Genomic DNA, 21,866 nt, shown 5'->3' with positions numbered 1-21,866 from the left:
GCTATATCATAGGTGGCCAAGTCAAGCAAATAATATGCTCTCATATAGATTAACTTTCTAACTGTTTAGCTATTATACTTGGACATGTGACCTTGTGATCTCTTTTTCACCAAATAGTTCAAAGGATGCTGCTATCAAAACCAAACTCTTTCATTTATTATAAAGAATCTCAACATTAAGAATGGATTCTAAAGATACACGGGTTGGAGAAAGCATTTTACTTTTGCCTTATTTTTAGGTCTCTATTTTCTGACAAGAAAGGCTACAGTTAGAACTTCTTTGTGCAAATAAATTTTCCCTTAATTTTTGAACTAATTTTGCTAAAGCAAATGATTATTTCCTTCATGGAGACTATTAGAAGATTGTATGTGTTATTTCTGTTTAACATATACTTAAAAATCATTTTGATCCATCAACTATCTCAGTTGATAAGATGAAGGATGTTTAAATATCTTTTCACTGAGTGAGGGAAGACAAATGGAATTTGACGAGAATATCCTTAGCTGAAAGGGGATGGTGGTTGTTTGGATTTAAATATGCAAGGGGCTATGTTTCCCCACCAAACACTGCCTGGGTGCAGAATATGCTGTCTGCTTTTTTACTGATAACCACATTCCTCTACTTAGAGTTAAGAAAGCGAATTTACCGTGTCTGAGAAACGGTAAAACTTCTCCAATGCAAAAGCTTCTGTCTGTGGGAAGGTAAAGTGGACCAAGAGGGATTGAGAAACCAGAGAATCAAGTCATATATGAGTAAATATAATTGCACAATTGGTTTTAATTGCATATATCATTTTCACATACACATTAATCGATTTTCACATATGCAAGGTATGCAACCCCCAAAGTATGAAATGAACTTAAAAAAAAAAAAGCTATTTTTTTTTCCTGCACTGAATCTCAGTTACATTATTTGCTCCCTGTATATTTCAACTGGTCGTTAGAAAATAATAAGGTATTACTATTTGTGCATTTCCGTATTTTCCTAGAGAGCCTCTCACTAGAAAATTTAATCTTGTCGTCTTTCTGTGAACTAAAGAATAATGGGCTTCAGTATGTATCCTGATATTCTCATAGGTAGTAAAATTAAAGAGCTGCTTTGGTAGGATAATCCTTTTTGAGGAGGGACCAGAGTTGAGCATCTAGACTTACAATACAGTCTATCATGTTACCCATTGGACACTATGGCTGTTGGATGTGTGGTAGGTGTGGAAAATGCCCGAGCTCTTAGCCCTCATTTGGACACCATGTACCTAATACTTCTCAGCACCTGGCTGATACATTTAAAATTGTATAGAAATGAGGAGGGAGGTAGAGAAATGGACAATAAAAGCAAAAAAGCAAACCAAAATGAGAAGAGGAAATAAGCATTACTTTACTTTGTATTAATATTAGAAGGAAAAAATGGTCTTTATCAGTCATTTAAAAGGAAAGAAGAAACAGAAGCTTAACCCTTATGATAGAGAATTTTTTTTGTCCTGTGATAGTGTTTCAGCCAGTGCCAAGTGTCATGAGAGAAAGGAGAGCAAGTAGGCAGTAGGAAGGGAGAAAGAAGGAGAGGAAAGAGACAGTAAAAGAATGAGAAAGGTACAAGGAAACCAGTAGATGGGGGTGTGATGGGGAGAAGAGGATAAAGAAAAGTTAATCTCTCCATCAAAATGTGTTTCAATATATAAATAATGTGCTTTTATTTTCATAACAACTTGATCAAATAAATATAAGCTCAAGCACTGTTTTAGTCCAATGTGTTGCTCAGAGAATCACAATCCTGATGTTCCTTCCATGCTGTTGTGAATTGGGTATTTTTTATGATTTGGAGGAGTCAAATAGATAGGACTGAATACACTATCATGTTAGAATATGTTTACTGCTCAGTACTGAGAGATCATGCGCTTGGGGTTTACAAAATTTAAGGAATATATAAATTGCAGCAAATAATTCAGAAACTATAAGGAATCCTTAAAAAAATTAAATCCTTTCAACATCCTTAAAAGTGCATACTATATGAACCAAACTACTCTGTTGAAGATTTGAACATGTTTTGACTTAAATATTCCAATATATGGGATTCTAGACACAGTTTCTCCTGTGCATACAACTTTGACATTTCTCTATTGCATGTGAGTCCATTTGCTTTTAAATGTCAGTTGGCACTTTCATATTAAAAGAAGTAAACTCATAGATATGCCGGTCAATAGAAATTTTCCCTTACAGAAAAGCAAAGGGGGTTGATTGGACGTATGTGCACATATAAACAGAGATGACATTACAAGTCTTAATAGAGGGGAACGACCCCATTCTGCACATCTACATTCAATTATGAGATTATTTCTACAACTTCTTGTGGTCTTCTAATGATGTTCTAAATACAATTTCTTCTGGGTTTCATTTAACAGGTGTAGCCAGGCAAAAATAGCACCTTCTTGTGTTTCCCATAGAGCTTCAGAATAAACAACTTAACAACATGAAAGTATGCATAAACTTTTCCACATTCTTTTACATGAGTATCATAGCATTAATAAATAGCTATTGGTTTATGGAAACAATTAAAGGAATTAGTTTGATGAAAAGGAACAACTTTAATAGTTATATTTGATGACATGTTAAGTCAGACCATCAGTAAGACCCTCACACTGCAAGTAAGAAATGATATATTTTGTTAATTGAAGCAAAAAATGGTGTTGTTCCAGGAAGTACATTAGAAAGAAGTTGATAAATTCTCATGGCACCAGATATGTTGTGTAAAGTAGACCTAGGTGTCACCATTTTCTCCCTGAAGCTATTTTTGACAAAACCAAAGGAATATTCATATGATTGGGTCCTCAGATTCCATTTCCTCTCTGTGCCACTGTATTAAATGTAACAAATTTACTTTCCAGTGAAAATTGGTATCCCAGTGAACCCAACGCATTTAATCACCTACCTTATTCTTTCTCTTTCGTCGAAATCTCAGAAGTTCTTTGTGTTGTCTAGATACAAAATTTACAGCCGCATATTCCAGAAGTGCTGAAAACACAAAAAGGAGGCACACTGCCATCCAAATGTCAATAGCTTTGACATATGAAACCTGGCCAAGAGAGAAAGAGAGAGTGAGCAAATTGACTTGTACCGTTGTTTCCACTGAGTACAAAACTGAACATCTGATTCTACATTGTACCATTTATATCATCTTGAAGAAGAAAGGAATAAGATCAATACTTCTTGAGCTTAATAAACACTTTTTAGAAATTAATTTTGCAAGTTTATATATTAATCATACATCAAAACTTATGTATGTTTTACTAAATAAAGTTTGTTGTCAACTGAGGCACAAGGCCAAATGTATGATTAAGACAAAATAAGTTGAAAATGTAATTTCACCTTCAGTGTAATCTGGAACAATGCTTGAAGAAAGCATAAAGTAACATCGAAATATAGACAATGCCATTTACCTGTTAGTTCCATGTTTTCTTCATTATTTTTTTTTACTTTGAAATAATTTTAACATTAGCAAACATGTTGCAGGAACAGTAAAAAACATAAAAATAACAAACAAACAAAAAACCTCCCAAGTTCTCCAGTTGTTAATATTTGACCAAATGTCAAATATATTTCTCTCTCTCTATCTTTATCATTTATGGCCTTTCCTTGAACTGCTTGAGAGGAATTTGCAAACACGATGCCTCATTACCCTAAAATACTTGTGTGTATTTTCTAAAAGAAAAAGACAATCTCCTCCTATATAACTCTAGTACACCCCCCAAAATCAGATTGATGTTAGTAAAATACAACCATCCAACCCAAAAACCCATTCTCATTTCAGCAATCGTCCCAATAATGCCCTTTTTAGCAGAAAAACATTTGTCCTTCCAGTCCAGGATTTAATCTAGAATTATATGCTGTCCCTTGGCGTCAGATCTCTTTGGGCTTCAATGTGGAACATTATGGTCAGCCTTTCCTTGTCTTCTGTGACCTTAATATTTTGGATAAGTGCAGACCATATTTTTTTTTTTTAGTGTCTCCCACTTTTGGCTTATTTGATGTTCCTCACTTTATACTCAGGTTATGGGATTTTAATAGGAACAGTGATGCCCTGTTCTTCAAGTGTATCATATCAGAAAGCACTCAATGTTGATCAGTTGGTTAAGGTGCTATCTACTAGGTCTCTCTATTATAAAGTTACCAATTTCTCTTGAGTAAATAAATATCTTCTTACTCATTAAGTTTCATCCATTAGACCTTGGTGATTTTTGTCTGAATCAATTATCACAATGATGATTCCCACATGTGGATTTCCAAATTCCATCATTCCATCTACATTCATTAGTTAGCACTCTACAGTAAGAGAAGTTTGTCTTCCACATTACTTATATCACTATAGACAAGTAATGATTTTGTTCAGTGGGTTACCATGCATTAACATCACTATTTTGATGCTCACATTACACAGATTGGGTCAGTAGGAGCCCCTAGAAGTTAGGCCATGCATCCTTTTGGCAAGTCTCCATCATGATTTGGGTACTTTCTCACTTTCTGGCATAAGGCATTCCAGACTTATCTGTAATTTCTTGTTCCAGTATTTGACTGAGGGCTTTCTCTAAGAATCCTTTTTTTTTTTAACTGAAGAATGACTTTTAGAAACCAAGGATCTGGGCACTGGGTGTGCTCATTGTTTCCTGGGTATAACTACTTATAGGCCCTCTTAGTAGGCAGAGTTAGGAATGATATACATACATAAATAACTAATATATATGATATATGATATATATACATATATATGATGTGTATACTATATATAATTATGTATAATATTATATATAAATTATGTATAATAATATAATATATATTATATTGAGAAATATAATGTATTATATAATTATTATTATATATACAACATATATATAACTTACCTATCATCTATCTCTGTATCTATCATTTATCTATCTATATTGAAAACATGAATTCACACTGGCATCTCTAATTCCAACTCAATATGACAGGGTGCACTCTAGCTTTCATTCTTTTCACTGATGTAACACTTTCTTGGACAGTGACAAACTTGTCTGATTATCTTTAACATATATTTGAAGAGTCTCCCTGTATGTAACTAATATCTTAATTCCGCTGGCCCCCTCCAGCCTCAGCCCCATTAATCCCAGATGCCTTACTGACTCGGGCCTCACACCCAAAGTCCCCACTGGCTGCCTTGGTCCTGACCATGTCCTTGACCCCTGGACTCTGGTCCTGCCCACCCCAGCCAGCATCGTTGACCCTGACTGCCCCCTTAGCTCCACAGGGTCTTCCTGTCTTCTGCCACCTCAAAGGTAAGAAAGAGAATATAAAGAAAGGAAAAAGAAAACAACAGAACAGAGAAATTTAAAAATTATTACTATTTTTGGGGTGCCTGGGTGGCTCAGTCCGTTAAGCATCGAACTTCAGCTCAGGTCATGATCTCCGTGTCTGTGGGTTTGAGCCTCGTGTTGGGCTCTGTGCCCACAGCTCAGAGCCTGAAGCCTGCTTCAGATTCTATGTCTCCCTCTCTCTCCGTCCCTCCCCCACTCACACTTTCTCTCTGTCTCTCAAAAATAAACAAACATTTAAAATTATAAAAAAAAAAAGTATTACTATTTTTGATAGGAAAAAAACACAAAAAGAAGCGAAGTGAAACAAAGGAACGTAAAAAGGAGGAAGTAGTCCCTATTTCCTAGAAACAGATTCATACAGACCAAAGACCTTTGGAGGGAACAAGTCAGTAACCTTTAAGAAACTGCTTTAATTTTTCTCTCAGCTTAATGGTGTGGTGATTTGATGATGCAATTGAACAAATGTTGCTGTATGTCAGTTGTTTAAGGATGAAAATTTTCTGTAAGTTTTAGTATCTTTTCTTACTGAATATGTATGTGCCTGTATTACACATAGTGTTATATCATGAAAGCAATATCAATAAAATCATCACCTTTTGTGCCATGAGTATGAGATAATTCATTTTGTTGGATAACTTAGTCATGCCAATTAGATGTGGGAAAAAATATTCTCTCATTTGCCAGGAATGAGATTAAGAATGAAAGATATTTATGCGAAGCTTTTTTTTTTTTTTTTTTTACATTCTTCCTGGGAAATGGATAATTACCTAGAACTTTGCTTCCCCACTGATAGAAACAAATGTCCCTTCCCTAAGAAGATGTGGATCCAGGACAGCAGAAATATAGACGAGATGTAAGCAAAGATGTACTAATTACTTCTTGGAACTCAATGTACCTTAGAGATCAAAATCTTATGCTTTAGAAATTTGACTATTTCTGTGCTGTCTGTATATTCTGTATTTTTTTCTCTCTTCATTCTTCATATTTAATGATGTTATTTTTGTCAAATGTCAACATTTGGAAACCTTGATCAAATTTAGGTTGTGGTTCAAAGGAGGGAAGTCTATGATGGGGAGAACAGTAAATAATAAAGTGAAGAAAAACCCCTCTCCCACCCTTCTCAGTTGGCCTTTTAGGTCTCAGGCTAGACTTTGCCCAAGTCTGGTTCAGAATCCCATGGCACTTGTGCTTAACTGAACACACTACACTGTAATTGCCTATTCTTATTCTTTTTCTGTTTAGACTCTTTGCGGGCAGATGTCATCTCTGAGTTGTTCACCACTGCAATAATGTTTGGCATGTGTGCACATATTTGCTGAATAAGTAGACAGATAAATGAAGGCGTAAAATGTTAAAATACAGGTGAAAAAATGAATCACAGATGATGATTTATGTGTAGCTTCGCTTTCGGAAGTGATGTTTTGTTCATGTCTTGGAATGGATTAATTATCTTTTAAAAAGAGGTCATTTCTTGACGCTTACAACGGTGTCAACCTACATATGAAATATGCCAACAAGGGAGCCCTCAACATCTCCTCCTCTATCTTAAGTGTGACTTCCAGGCAAAGATAGGTACACCCTCATTTTATTTCAGTGCTGTACTAAGTGTCTAATTGTTTATAAAATATGGATTTAAACCTCATGAGTTCTACAATTTGCCAGAAATCTTTGGCTGCCCTCAAATACATACTGTCCTGGAAGATATAATACAGATTTCAAAAATGCTATCTCAAGCTACACCATTCCTGGAAGAATATGACTCACAAAGTATGTGCTCATTCTTTAACAACCTGAATCTATAATGTTGTGAACCAGAGATAAATCAGAAATTTAATTTCCGTATTAATCCAATGAATATTTCCAATGACAACAGAGATAGGTATACGTCATTTATGCCTGCCAGGGTTCTGCTCATTGTGAACAGCTCCCGAGTGTTAAGCCTGAAGGGCTTACTTTCCTTGTCCTCTTCCCTGACCCCCTTCGCCAATTTCAACTCTTTTTCTCCTCTGCCACCCTCACTGCTCATCTCAGTACAGCAAACTCAGGATGTGGGAAGTTTGGAACTCTAGGGATAGTAACTAAAATATGGACAACAGTTCTTACTCCAACACATGCACAACATACTCATGATATACAACACACCCCATGTGATTCAGATTCATACCGTCTTTCCATCCTCTACTTGTTGCTGTCTCTTGGGGAAGACTTACTCCAATCAAGAGGCAGTTCATTCCTCTGAACTACCTTGTCAACAGTCCCAACGTCCGATGTGCTGTTGGAACCATGACTCAATTTTACGCAACAATCCCTTCTCGATATTACCCCTTGAATAGAAAAGTATGAGAAAATAAAACCTAAACATTTACTAATTAAATGCACCAGTCAGGAGGACCTTTGTCCTGGAGACCCTTTTAAAGCCACCGTACTGAAGATTGCTTCCTTCTTGGAGCCCACTCTTCCCAGGGCTCCCATGACCCATGTTTTTCAGGTTTCTCTTCCTCTGCTCTAACACACTCTGCTTTGGGGGCCCTTCCTCCTTATCCTGAGTTCCTCAGGGATACAGTCCAGCCACTCTTCTATTCTAACTCTGAAGTTTCTCCCTATTCAACCTCATCCATTATCATGGATTCAATTCCTCCTCTGTGCTCATGGACCCCAAATATAGTTTTGCTGACTAGACTACTCTCTAGCCAGCTTTCTTACCTTTTGGATGTCCCATGCACCTCAAATTTACTCTGACTAAAAACAAAAACTATGGAGCACCTGGGTGGCTCAGTCAGTTGAGTGTACGACTCTTGATTTGGGTTCAGGTCATGATCCCATGGTTGTGGGACTGAACCCCATGTTGGGCTCTGCACTGAACATGAGCCTGCTTAAGATTCTTTTCTCTTTCCCTCTGCCCCGCCCCCTGCTCTCTCTCTCTCTCTCTAATAAAAAAATAAAAATAAATAAGAAGAAGAAGAACAACAACAACAAAGCTATGAAGCTCTACCAGACTCTACCAAACAAATAGGAAACAAACACAACTGCCTCCTACTCCCCATTAAAAGGCTATACTCTGAAGTTGTTCATACCCACACTAGAAGTCCTCTTTTTCTCTCATATCAAAGACCCAGCCCTGTTATTTATACTTTCTTTCTATTTCTCAAATTTATAATTTTCTGTCCTTCCTACAGCCATCCTATTGATCTCAACCACAATAATCTGTTCTTCAGCCCCTCAACTCTATCCTCGACATAATCACAATAAGTGATTATTTTTAAATGCAAATCCATGTCTCCTTCCACTTAAAACTCTTCCTGTGCTTTCACTTAATTTAAAGTCTCAAATCTATTTTAGGTCAAGCCCTTCATGATTGGCCCCCACCTTACTTCTCTTACCACATGCATTCAATCTTTTTTGTTTTCATTCAACATTTATTAAACACCATTGATGTACCCAAGTTCAGTTCTTAGTGTGTAGTTACAGAGATGAGTAAGATAAATAAAATCTGTCTTTAATGGAACTTACATTCCATTTGGGGAAATCATACAATAAAAACACAGATATAATTTAAAAGAAGTGCAACAGAGAAACCACAATGGGGTAATAGGAAGAGAAGGGCAGGGTGAAGAGAGTTATGCTAGATAGGGATGGTCAGTGAAGGCCTCTGAGGATTGATATTTACCATCTTATGCCACTTCCTTACTTGCTTATTATGCTCTAACTATACTTCCCTTCTTTTATATTTTGGAATCTGAAAGCAACTGACAAACCTCATCCTGCCTCAGCAGCTTTTCATCCCTCTTATTTTCATCTGGAACATTCCTTCTTTTGGGTTTCCTTCAGGTCTCAGCTTCGACAAAACATTCTTAGGGAAACCTTCTCCAGATGTCCAGACCGGGACAGGCTTTCTCACCTTCTACCTCCCCTCTCCTTATAGAAACCCTTTCCCAGTCCACTCTTTACAATTGTAATTCTATGCATTTATAGGCAAGTTCTACAGGATGACTGCTGGCTAGCACCACTTGAACGTTATTTATTTAGTTAATTATTCTATTTCCCAATCTCTAAGTGCTTTCTATTTTTGAAAAACCTTGGCTAAGGGGATACCAAAATGAGTATGTTCTAGAGAATTTCAATGAGAAGTATCTATACTGATATTCTAACAAATTATGTCTAAGCAAACATCAAATTATTCATCTTATTATTGACCTAGCTCCACCAGACTGACATTATCTTTTTATGTATCTTTCTCCTTTTAGGCTAATATATCCCATGGGCTAAGACAAAAGCCAGGTCTTATTCATCTTGGTATTTCTAAGGCCTAGACTGTGTTCATCATGCTCTGCATTCGCAAGTCATGTTGAATTGATTCCATGTCACACGGAAGGACTTCAAATCACCAGCCATTTATTATTAGAGAAAAATTATAACACTTAACATGCCAGGAGGTGTTCTTAGTAGTGTCCATAGAACTACTGAATCTTCTTAGTTGTTGTCTAAAATTAACACTTTTAATCCTCACCATTGAGGAAACTATTCCCATCTTAAAGATGAGACTTAGGCACAATAAAATAACTTGCTTAAGTAAAGTAACTTGTCTCATAGTTACTGTTATGGACTGAATATGTCCTTCCAAAATTTAGACATTGAAATCTCACCCCCAAGGTGACAGCGTTAGGAAGTGGGGCCTTTGGAAGATGATCAGGTTGTAAGGGCAGAGCCTTCATGAATGAGGTTAGTGCCCTTGGAGGAAGGGTCCCAGAGAGCTCCTTCATGCCTTTTACTGGCTAAAGGATCACCATCTATGAACCAGGAGGAAGACTCTTACCAGACACTGATTCTGCCAGTGTCTTGATCTTCAACTTCTCAGGCTCCAGAGCTGTGAGAATAAATGTCTGTGGTCTTTACGTCACCTATTCTATGGTCTTCTGTTATAAGAGCTTGAGTTGACTAAGACTGCTACCATGCTGCAAATCCAGATTTGAATACAACTCCTCTGGTTCCAAAGCCCACAAACTTAACTACTATTTTCTATCACCTAGTTTTTAGGCTGCTTCTTTTTAGGCTACCATTACATATCGACAACTGTGAACGCACTAAATAAGAATACTCTCTGTACTTCAGTATTCCAGCCTCTTTAACTTTTATCTGGTGGTTAAGACTGAAATCAGTACGCGAAATACATATTGTAAGGTCCTCTCTATATGCTGATTCTAAAATCTTACAAACAGCTTCCTAGCAAACAATGTAGAAAAAGAGACATGAGCATTGTATTTACCACATAAAACAAACCAGTTGCTCTGAAGAAGCAAAACCAGATCAGGAAAGCATTTTATCTTCTGAAATGCAATGAAAGTCCCCTCAACAACATTCTTACATTAGTTAAAATGAAGTGTTTTTATGAGCAGGGAAACCATTCCCTACTTGTCATGTGATAATCTAAGAAGAGATCAGTTTGATAAATTATCATTTGAATATGCAAAGCTAGGTTACTGCAAGGCCTTGTCTTTCTCATTCTAAAAAATGTTTTATAATGTAGAGAAAGGAATATAAGAATTATTATGTTCTATGGACTTCTTATGTCAGTTTTTTCCCAGAAAGATTATGCATTCATTCTACTTTTAATGTTATCATTAGAAAATAGAGACAGTCTGCATTTTGTGTCCCAAATATATATATATATATATACACACATATACATTTATATACATATATACAAATACATATATATATACACAAATACATACACACCCACACATATATATACTGATAATGATAAAATCCAATTATATATATTAATATATATTAATAATATATATATATAATTGGATTTTATCATTATCAGTTATATATATATATTATATATATAATATATATATTAATATAATATATAAACTAGTATTTAATATATATATTATATTAATTATATATATAATTATATATATTTAATATATATATATTTATATATATATTATATTATAATATATATATATATATATAATTGGACTTTATCATTATCAGTTACAGTCATCCTGGCTATAAAGACTAGAATCAAATGAATCAAATTTCCTTGACCTTGGGGAGCAATCACGTTCGGGGAGCTTGTCTAAGCCTGAATTTCTCTACATCTATCCTACCAATGATGCAAGGAAGTAGGTATAAGGATTCAAGCTAGGATAGGACACAGTAATCCCCAAATCTCCATAATCCTCATAATCCCCAAATCTCACTGGCATGAAACAAAGAACAATAAAAGACACTGCATGTCCACTTTGAATTACATGGTGACTCTTGTCACTGTCATTCTTACTGGGACCTCAGCTGATAGGGCAGTCACTATCTGGAACATTGGCAGTGGCGATAGTACAGGAAAACCTGGCACTGGTGGGTCTCGTGTTTGCTGACAAATACTCCAGGCTAGAAGTGGCACAGCTCACTGTGTTCGAAACTCATCAGCCAGCACTCCTTCCGGTCAGCCCCTACAGTAGAACTAAGAGGTACAATCTTACCATGTGCCTGGAAGGAAGAGAAAGCCAGCACGAGTGGCAGACGGAGTAGGGGTGGGAAGGTTTCCACTAGTTTTATTTCTGAAACAAAAACAAGGATTCCGGATTCCTACAGGTACAGAACTGAGGACAGTGTGGATAGGATCTAATCACGGTTTTACGATGTCTCCATAGAGAACTACAACAGCTTTGTTGAAGAGCAAAACTCACTGCTTTATTTAAAAAAAGAAAAAAAAAAAAAAAGCTATTAATTAATTAAAGTGCAGCAGAAACCTCCCTTGATCTCCAGCCAAAAATTTCCTCAAACCTTAGTGTTAGGTCAGAATTCAGTAAAATCACTTGTGACGGGTTATAGAAAATAGAGTCCAGGTAGCATTCCGAAGCGCTAACGTAATCTAGGACAGATAGTAGATGGCCTACCTAGTGGCAAGTAAAGACAGGCAGGCTGCAAGCCAAATTTAGGCACGGGAATAAGTTTGCCCCTGCTACACAGTGCCTCGAAAAAGAAAAGGAACGTGCTTCTAAGTATGGAAGGCACCTCCCAGTTAACCATGGTGCTCATCTCCACACTTAATAACTATACCAGAACACTCTGTGGTTAACTTATTTGCGCCTATGCCCTCTGAAGCCATTTGATTTTGCGTTCTCGGAATTCAGAGTAGATGCGTTGCATACATTTCAGACAACCCTTCATAAATATATTTACCTTGACCCTAGCTTTTGGTAAGATTATTAAGTAGCAGAAATTTTAGAACACATTCCTTTACAAGGTCATTGGGTGAGTTGTGTTACAAGTATGGCACCAAACGGTGTAGTCAAGAAGACGGCCAAGATACATGCCTTTACTTTACTCCGCATAGAGGTGGTTGAAAGGATTGTCTACTGGGACCGATAATGCCTTAGATTACAGCTCACAGATGACAGGGCATTAGTGAGTAAATATTTATTAGACTCTAAGCCAGACAACTTATTTATAGTAAATTATAGTTATTAAATTACAAATTATAACTAAGACTATTATTAGCCAATAGTTTCCAGAAATAGACTTTTAAAATGCATTTACAAGCAACACGACTTAAATTTAAGAACAAGAAATTGAGTAGACCAGAACCAGGAGTTGAGGCTCACAAAATCTCATACAAACCTACATGTTGGCACACCAGGGAAGGGAAGGGAAGGGAAGGGAAGGGAAGGGAAGGGAGATTTTCCAGCAAACATTTGGGAGTGAATATTTTGTCAATTCTCTTCTCAATCTAAGTTTGCTGTTTTTGAGAAAGAGACAGAGTGAAACATCACATTATATTGCTTTTGGTTTGTTAAAATAGCCCTTTCATTAGGGTGATTTTTCTCACTTTAATGGTAGTCAATCTTGGTAGATACTCCCAGTTCCTTAGAATTGTCAAGTAAACTGTGATGAACAGTTCTGGCTGTGGAATGGACAAATGACTCAAGCATACAACGAAGTGCTTTTCTTCTGAGATACACTGAAAGATTTCCTGCCTGTGTCACAGCTTTTTTCTGGGAATTTTCAGATCACACTGACTATTCCTCAATCTTGGTTTTGTAAAATCCAGATTGTGGTATATTTGATCCTACATTTCTCCCTGGTGTAAAACCCGTATAAGAACTTTCCATTTTGTAACTTTTATAGGGAAAAACATTAGTCTCAAAATCATTTTGAGCTTCTTTTAAGACCTAACACGAGAGAGAGACAAGAATAAGAACAAAGGAAAAGAATAAACACTGTTTTAGAAATAGGTGTTAAAGTAGTATAAATTGGATATGGAAAAATAAAAGAAACTATGTGAAAAACTGTCTTCTTGGAACACCAGGCAGTGAATCACACAGCACAAGATTTTGTGAACTTTGCCATTTATCACCCTGGGAAGCTACTCCCAAGGGCCCAGGCTAACTGCTGTTGCATTCATACTGATTATGACCCTCAGAAACCTTAGAAAATGAATGGTGCTTCAAGTACAGTATTTCTTTTCCAAATAAAGGTTTTTATTTTAAGAGATGCAATCATAATACAGCAGAACTGCATTATTTCCTAAGTAATGGACTTGGCCAATCCCTCCAGTCACCAGATAAGAAAGGTGCAATCACAAAGGCTAAGGGATTTGGAAAAGTCATCTACTTATCTCTGACTTCTCCCTCAGTTATGGGAGTTTTTCCATCATCCCTTCTACAGGGTAAGGCTGTTATGTTTAACATTTAAATAAAACTGTAAAATCTAGATACCAGTGGAAATATTTCTTAGGTGCATGCTGTTAGTTACTGGCATTTCTTTATATATTATCTGTTTTAACTGCTCAGTTAAGGATGAATTATACCTGTGACTTCTTTCTCCTCTGTATTTTTGTACAGGAGTCTCTTTATTTCCATAATATTATCTTTGTTTTAACCATATACCTTCCCAGTCCCCTTTTCTCTGAGTTCTAAGAGCCTTCATTTACAGTGTGGTTAGTTGCTTAACCACACTGATTTAGGGACCATGTTCTTTATTCCGCTGGTGAGAGGGAGTTTTACTCCATTTTAATCTGCCTGGAAGGTTTGTGGTACGAGTCTAGGATGTATGTGAATGTGGAAAAAGGAGTTATTAAAACATTATTTAGGTAAAATTGTCTCAAGGTGGCATATACTTGTTTTGCTTTTAAATTTAATCTGATGCCAAAGCCATTGTATTTTATCATTTTCTCAATTTAAACTTTGTCATTTGATTATGTGCTTTTTCATAATTGGACCATCAGATTTAAGAATATATGCAGTGGCTCTGACTCTGTGTCACCTATCAGAAGACAGGCTTGACCCTTGTTAATTTTCAGCTTAGGGAGATCTAGGAAGCCAAGTAAATGTAAATTTATGTTAACCAAGTAAATGTAGATCTAAGGTTAAATGTAAAACCAGTGATATTTATCAATTTCTATCCTTCTTATTATAGGAACTACCCTATGTTTAGGAATTATCTGTTTATAGATAATAGACAAAGCACTAATAAAATTGGATGACGTACACATGCATTATATTCTGTGATTTTTAACAAAAAAGGTATGAAGAAATGACTCTTTCATTTTCTATGCCTTTTTATTTTTTCTTTTTTTCCCTAGGTGAATATAATATGAAATCAAACTCTTAGTATATTTGATACATTAAAAAAATAAATGTATTGCTTGCATCAGATACTCTATTATAAGTTAAATACAATTGCTAATGGGGCACCTGGGTGCCTCAGTCAGTTAAGCATCCAACTTGGTTTTGGCTCAGGTCATGATTCTCACAGTTCGAGAGTTTATTTGCTTCTTTTTAAGTTTATTAATTTATTTTGAGAGAGAGTGAGAAGCACAAGCAGGGGAGGGACAGAGAGAAAGAAAGGAAGAGAATCTCAAGCAGGCTTCCTGCTGTCAGCACAGAGCCTGGGCTATATCCTACAAGAGATCATGACATGAGCTGAAATCAAGAGTCAGTCACTTAATCGACTGAGTCACCTCGGTGACCCAGCAATTTACTCTCCTTTAAAACTTCATTTTTTTTTTTTAGAAGAATGAAAACTAATTAGATAAGAACACAATAGTGAGTATAAACCCTCCAGGTTTCTTTCCATCCTTCTCTTTTCAATGCAATCTCACATACAGATCTTTGTGTCCCCACACAACCATCGTATCCAAATAAAAATATAATAGTTCAATTGCTATTTTCTAACATTTGTAATGACTTCTATAAATTATGTTTTTAGGAAGAGTGAAAACTTAATATAAAAGCTATCTTTGTTATATCTTCTAAAATCAATATTTTTATTACACTGTAAAGTAGATACTTTCAATCTTTAATTTTTGTCAGTAACTTGGTGATTCTCAAGTGGAAAAATATGGTTATACACAAGAGTAATTCACTTGAATTTTTACATTCCTTTAGAAAGACATGATAAAATGACAAACTCTCTTCTTTTCCAAGTTTAGACTGAGTACTAAGTAAATGTTTAAAAGTTCTTGTCTTTAAATATCTGCATGATATTTACTCAGTAGACATATATCATGTGCTGACTTAGGTTCTGAGGATAGAACTATAAAAAATCTTTTGTTCTCTCAAAAATTTACTTCTGATGGTTTTCCCAAATTGGGGGGAAAAAAGCAAAAAGAAATTATTTAAGATAAACAGCTTTTAGTGCAGAATTTGAGATTTTCAAAGCCTACAGGCTTCTGAGCTTGTGTGAAATATTTAATTGACAGTCCACCTTTGAAATTTCTAGTGTTTCTTATTTTCTAACATTTAGTAGCTCTGCTCCAAATGAGATGTCCATAGTGGTGAGGACAGAGTGGCATAGAATCTTCCAGGAACTCCTCACTCTTTCCTCTCCCCATCCCATTTTCTCCCCTTGTTTTCTTGAGTATTTCCTAATATGGCAGAGTCAGGTCTAGGAAAGGAGACAGACAGTTTTAACAAACCATTGTCCCTAAGGTAGATAAGATTATTTCTTGACAATCTTTTTTTTCTCCTTTCCTGTTCAAGGTTACCCTGTGGGTGGAGTCCACTCCCCACCCCCCTTGACTTGGGTTTGGCTATGAAACCTGGTATGACTTACAAAATGAGAACGGAAGTCACTCTGTGTCAGTTCTGAGCAAAAGCACTGCAAGTTCCTGCTTGCCTTCCTGCTTTCCTACACTCCTCCGTGAAAAGAACATGCTACCCACACCTACCCTCCCAAAATGGGGAGACACAGGGAACAGAACCTACTCCGCAGCCTAGATCCAAGTCCCCCCAAGTCAGCCAATCTCAGACAAACCCGGAAGAGAGCTGCTCACAGGCAGCTAACAAGGCTGTGAGCAAGAATAAATGTGGTAAACCTTTGAGACTTGGGGATTGGTTGTTATACGGAATAACTGCAACTTTACTGAAATGGTTTTGGGTTCTAAGACTATATTGTGTTAAGAGCTAGGGTTTGGATGAAGTTGGAGGCTAGAGATTCTCTGGCCTCTGCCAAGCTTGTGTCTGGGTATGTGTGGGGGGGGTGGGGTGGGCACATGCACATACATCTGTTTGTTCAGCATGTTATCTTTATTCTCTGTTATTACAATAAGTTTGAAACTCATTTTTAAAAGACTAATTTAGGGTGTGCATGGTAATATTTGTGTACTTCTGCAGATGATATAAAACAGAAAACATGTAACAAAGCTGGACCTTTGCTGGTCCCAATGAAAGAGAATGAAAAAGGGATAGGAGTAGGATTTGAAGAAGAAATAACTGATCTTTGAAAGCAGGAAAGAAAGGGTAAGATGTATGTGATATTGCTATATAGCTGAGATCTTCCCAGAATTCCCTCGTGCAGAATCTTGCTAGAACCCATAATTTCCAAATTAAAATTATATTTTGTCCCTTCTACCAATTTTCTCTATTCTGATCCATCTCTAGACATAATAAAAAATATAATTCCCTCAGTGCCAAGATTTTAACTAGGTATTAGTATAAATCAAATAAAAAAAAATATATATATATACTCAAAAATAATTAAATGATTATTGCCATGTTCTCTTTCACCTCTGATTAAACCTGAGTCTCCTGGGAAGATTGCTTTTCTAAATGTAAAAAAAAAAAAAAAAAAAAAAAAAAAAAATCACAAAATGTTGAGATCTCAGAGTTTGGGAGTAAAGTTTTAAGGTGAGTGAGTCTTGCCTTTAATTCAGCTGTCTAATCTATTCTGTGTGTGTGTGTGTGTGAGAGAGAGAGAGAGAGAGAGAGAGAGAGAGAGAGAGGAGGGTGGGGAGATGGCCCTGGGAAAAGAAAAGAAAAATAAGACTGAATATTCAGGTTTATTTCCAACTGGAGGAGGAGGGCCAACCACAAATACATCTTTTTCCCTTCCTTCTGGGCCTTCTTTCTTTCTTAGGAAAATCATCTCTATTCTGCTTCCCTATCCAGCTATAGGTTTACTCCCTGAAGTCTGAGGCCTGAGTGTCCCCTGTCATAATGTATTTCACTTCCAAATACATTTTTCTTTAAAACACTTACCTTTTTCTAAATACATCCGCTACTCTCCACCTCTATGGCTACCAGTCTAGCCAGACCATCACCTGCTCTAGACTACAATTGTTTGTTTGGAGTTTCTCTGCTTCCACTTGTACCCTTTCTATCTGATCTTCAAATAAAAGTCAGAATGATTACTGCTCTCATTAAAATCCCTCCAAAATCCACTAAAAATAAACCTGATCTTCATTAAGGTTTATAAGACCGTCCATGACGTGGCTCCATGGTCATCACCATTTTTTTCCCTCGCTCATTCTTCTCCAAGCACACAGTGTTAAAGAGTGTCCCTAAAGTTATACAACTTTATAAAATTGCTGTCAATAGGCTGTATTGTCACCCTCTTCTTGTCACCTAATGTAGGCCCTGCAGAAACTCCATATAGTTCCACATTCCAAGAAATGAATCACAGGGGTCTTTTTGCTTTGGACTATTACATGCTTGATTTATTATGACACTGTAGAGGGCAATGCAACAGGAAATATCAGAGAGGAATCTTTTCAGCTCTGCAGTTCTCAAGGTGCTGGCTAAGGTATATCCTTTGAGACTTTCCAATTTTCTACCCTGACCCTTACTTGACTGATTTCCAAGCTCCTTCGTATCCTGTAGGAGATGCATTGGCACACAGCCTGGACAAAACACCAAGCAATTACTATAAATTAATGATTTATTGTTTCTTCCTCTTCTGTCTGATAATCTTCTATTGGTTTCCTGAATTTAATTTTGTTTTCCTACTTCCTAGATTTTGTCAGTAGGAGAATGGTGGATATTTCAGTGGCAAGATTTTTAGACATCTTGAAGGTTCTTTTGTGAGGTTGAGAATATAGCAGGCCTTAAGGTGTAGGATTTAGTCATCTGTTCCCAAAGGCAAGTGTGGGCCCTCACCTCTTGTCTTTCTAGGACCCCAAAATCACAGGATAAAAATTTCATTTTTCAAGAGATTTTCTCCTCTTTTGAATGATCTCTTTGAATAGGTTAATTCTTGTTGTTTATCCTGGATCATCAGTGCTTCCCTTCCTGAATTCTAATATACATAACTGAATATGTTCTGGGGCACCTAGGTGAGTCAGTTAGTTAAGCATCTGATTCTTGATTTGGGCTCAGGTCATGATCTCACTGTCCATGAATTTGAGCAACACATCAGACTTGGGACTCTCCTTCTCTCTTTTCCTCACATGTGCTCTCTCTCACTCTCTCTCTTTCTCTCTCTCTCTGTCTCTCAAAATAAATCAATAAACTTAAAAAAATAATAACAATATGTTCAACCTCCCATTCCTTAACTATCACAAAGCCTAAAATGATATGGTCACTTTCTCTTAAGATATTACTTTGGTAATCAGTTATCTTTTTGTGGGTTGGAATTAAATCTGTTATCACATTTCCATTGTGGTCATTGTCTCTATGATTTAAGAGATGTAAAGGCTTTGTATACATTATGTATATAATTGAACTCATAATTGAAAATTTATTCCTTCCCTGAGATCATAGTGAAATTAATGATTTTTTTTAAAAAATATTTCTTATATCTTAAGAAAAAGTATAAAGACATCCCAAGATTTTCTTTCTTTTTAAAAAAACTTGTGTCTCTATTCTTTGTTTTAAAAAAAACAATTGTTGCTTTCTTTATTTCTGTTTCTTCCACTCAGACCTTCGTGCTCTCCCAATTCTGCCTTTATGTCTGTATTCAAATGTCTTTATACTGTGTCTCATAGAAGCTGTTGCTTTCTGAAATGGAGCATTTTGTTCTCTTCTTTCTAGTTGACAACTTACAGAATGAATGTGCTTTCATTTTTGTTTAGCTCATGAAGAAAATCAATGAGTAAACTGGCAATTTCCTTTACAAATTGACTATAGGACTTCAACTATTTTAATCAGAGCCCTTGAGACATTTATATCTATATAAATAATCATTGAGACTTATTAACTTAATCTTATAAACAGACTTATAATTTTCACTTGAACAATATTTTTATAAAGCACTAGTTGATATGGATCATTTTGAAAATTCAATTAACTGTCAATAAAAGTAGACTTTATGTTGAAAGACAACCATTAAATTTTATCTAGGCAGTGTGAGCATTGTTAAATGTCAAGTTCTTCCTATATGAAGTAACATTTTAGTGATAAAATGTCCTGCCATCAGCTTTTATTTATTTAGGCATTTTAATCTAATAAATTGAATCATACAATATGATTCAGTAAGAGTTAAGGAAGCCGTGACCGTAGATTTATAATTTGCTTGGCATTGCAGATAGATAGCATCAAATGCACAAGAAAAGCTACTATATTCTATTACATCTCTATGATCGTAATGAAAATAATAGTGAAGCTTGTTGGAAGCTAGACAGGATTACTTAATTTAGATACTAGAAATTTTTCTTAGAAGTCATTTAGGAGAGGAAAATAATTTTCTATTGCTATTTTGCTAAATGGATTAAAAAAGCTTCCTATGTTTTATTTCAGCATATGTTGTAAAAGGAAATATTGGGTTCTTTTATAAACTTCATAGAGAGAACAGTTTATTTTAATTCTGGCAGCTCAGCATGGACTAAAATCATATTAGATAAGCTTTCCTTTTTATTGACCTATGGCAACTTAAAAGCCAGAGGAGAAAAAAAAACCCACAAAAATAATAAATGCTACATATAGCACTATGGGTGCCCTCATACAATACTTGTAGGAGTAACTGCCGTGAATTTTTCTTGACATACATTTGGCAATACATATCAATACGTACAGCTATTAGTACAGTGAATCCAGTTCTAAGAATTTATACTAAGGAAAAGTGCAAAGTATATGTAAAGCTATACACACACACACACACACACATATATATACATATACATACACATACATACCACACACACATACATATTCATGAATATAATGTTCATCATATTAAAGTTCATTATTGTGTCAGTCCTAATAGTAAGTATATTACTATAGCAGCACATCCATGCAATGGAGTATTGGGCCACCATGTAAAGTTACTATGTAGATTTAACTTACACACGTTTTATAGATCTCTAAATGTTTAAAAATCTATAGATAAAAAAATTCCACAATGTATAAGAGTGTTACTGATATTTAAATAACTGGGGATTATAACACAACTGCAAAGGAAGATATCATTGGTTTACAGAAATCTTCCCCATCTATTTCTGTGATTTACAAGTTTTTTTCCTTGGTTATATATTACCTTAAAAATTAGTAACAATACTACATCCTGTTGAAAAAGAAATGACGAAAGCTGGCAATTGTATCTATGTGAATTTTCTAATGTAAAAATATTTTCTATCTACAAATATTTGTGCAAATGTATGTGTATGTCCATTTAGCACACTTACCTTTGGTAAGGACGCTCGAGATCCTGAACTCTGTGTGGTCATAGTCAGAACAGTAGTTATTCCCAAGGCTACCCTGGCTGGAGCAGCATCCATATTGATCCAGAATGAAACCCAGGATAGAATCACGATCAGGAGACTGGGAATGTACATCTGGATCAGATAGTATCCCATTTGTCGTTCAAGATGGAATCGCACTTCTATACATGTAAATTTGCCTAGTTGGTTGTAAAATAAATGCAGCAATTGGTAAAAATAGGTCTTTGTATGGTATCAAATGTCACATTTTTTTTTTATATTTTGTCCTAAAATTTTCCATGACAGTGAGAAGGGATCCTAAATCATATATGCAAATTGGTTTCTGAAAAAATAGTTTTCTTCTAGTTCTGTAAGCATCTGGAAGCAACATGAGAGTATACTTACCAGGAAATAGTTTGTAATCTTATTACTTCACATTTGATTAGCACTTCCTACTTTGAAAGTACTCAAACATCTATTATTTCACTTGATTCTAGCAATTGTTTCTGAGATAAGACAGGAGAAGTGTGTGTCTATTACATAAAGGCCTTCTTTACTCATTGATGGTGTCTGTTTAGTACTTACTTAGAGCCAGGTGCTATTTGGTCCAGAGGCCTTTACATTTACTTTAAAGTAAGTGCTAAAGGAAAAATTCAG

The 21,866-nt window shown here is 35.7% G+C and overlaps 1 protein-coding gene across 2 annotated transcripts in view; it reads right to left on the bottom strand.

Moving 5' to 3' along the window:
• GLRA3 (glycine receptor alpha 3) overlaps positions 1 to 21,866 on the bottom strand; it is a 198,290-nt gene that overhangs the window by 13,686 nt on the left and 162,738 nt on the right. The window contains exons 7-9 of one of the 2 annotated variants that reach the window (XM_042933891.1): positions 21,195 to 21,409; positions 2,923 to 3,066; positions 647 to 691 (exon numbers count right to left, since the gene is read on the bottom strand). In XM_042933891.1, the coding sequence (XP_042789825.1) occupies positions 647 to 691; positions 2,923 to 3,066; positions 21,195 to 21,409 (404 nt within the window). The remainder of the gene's footprint in view (positions 1 to 646; positions 692 to 2,922; positions 3,067 to 21,194; positions 21,410 to 21,866) is intronic. The other variant, XM_042933892.1, reaches the window with a different exon arrangement.

This window comes from Panthera leo, chromosome B1 (assembly GCF_018350215.1).
Source record: "Panthera leo isolate Ple1 chromosome B1, P.leo_Ple1_pat1.1, whole genome shotgun sequence".
Taxonomy (NCBI): domain Eukaryota; kingdom Metazoa; phylum Chordata; class Mammalia; order Carnivora; family Felidae; genus Panthera; species Panthera leo.
This window is presented reverse-complemented; position numbering and strand designations above follow the sequence as displayed.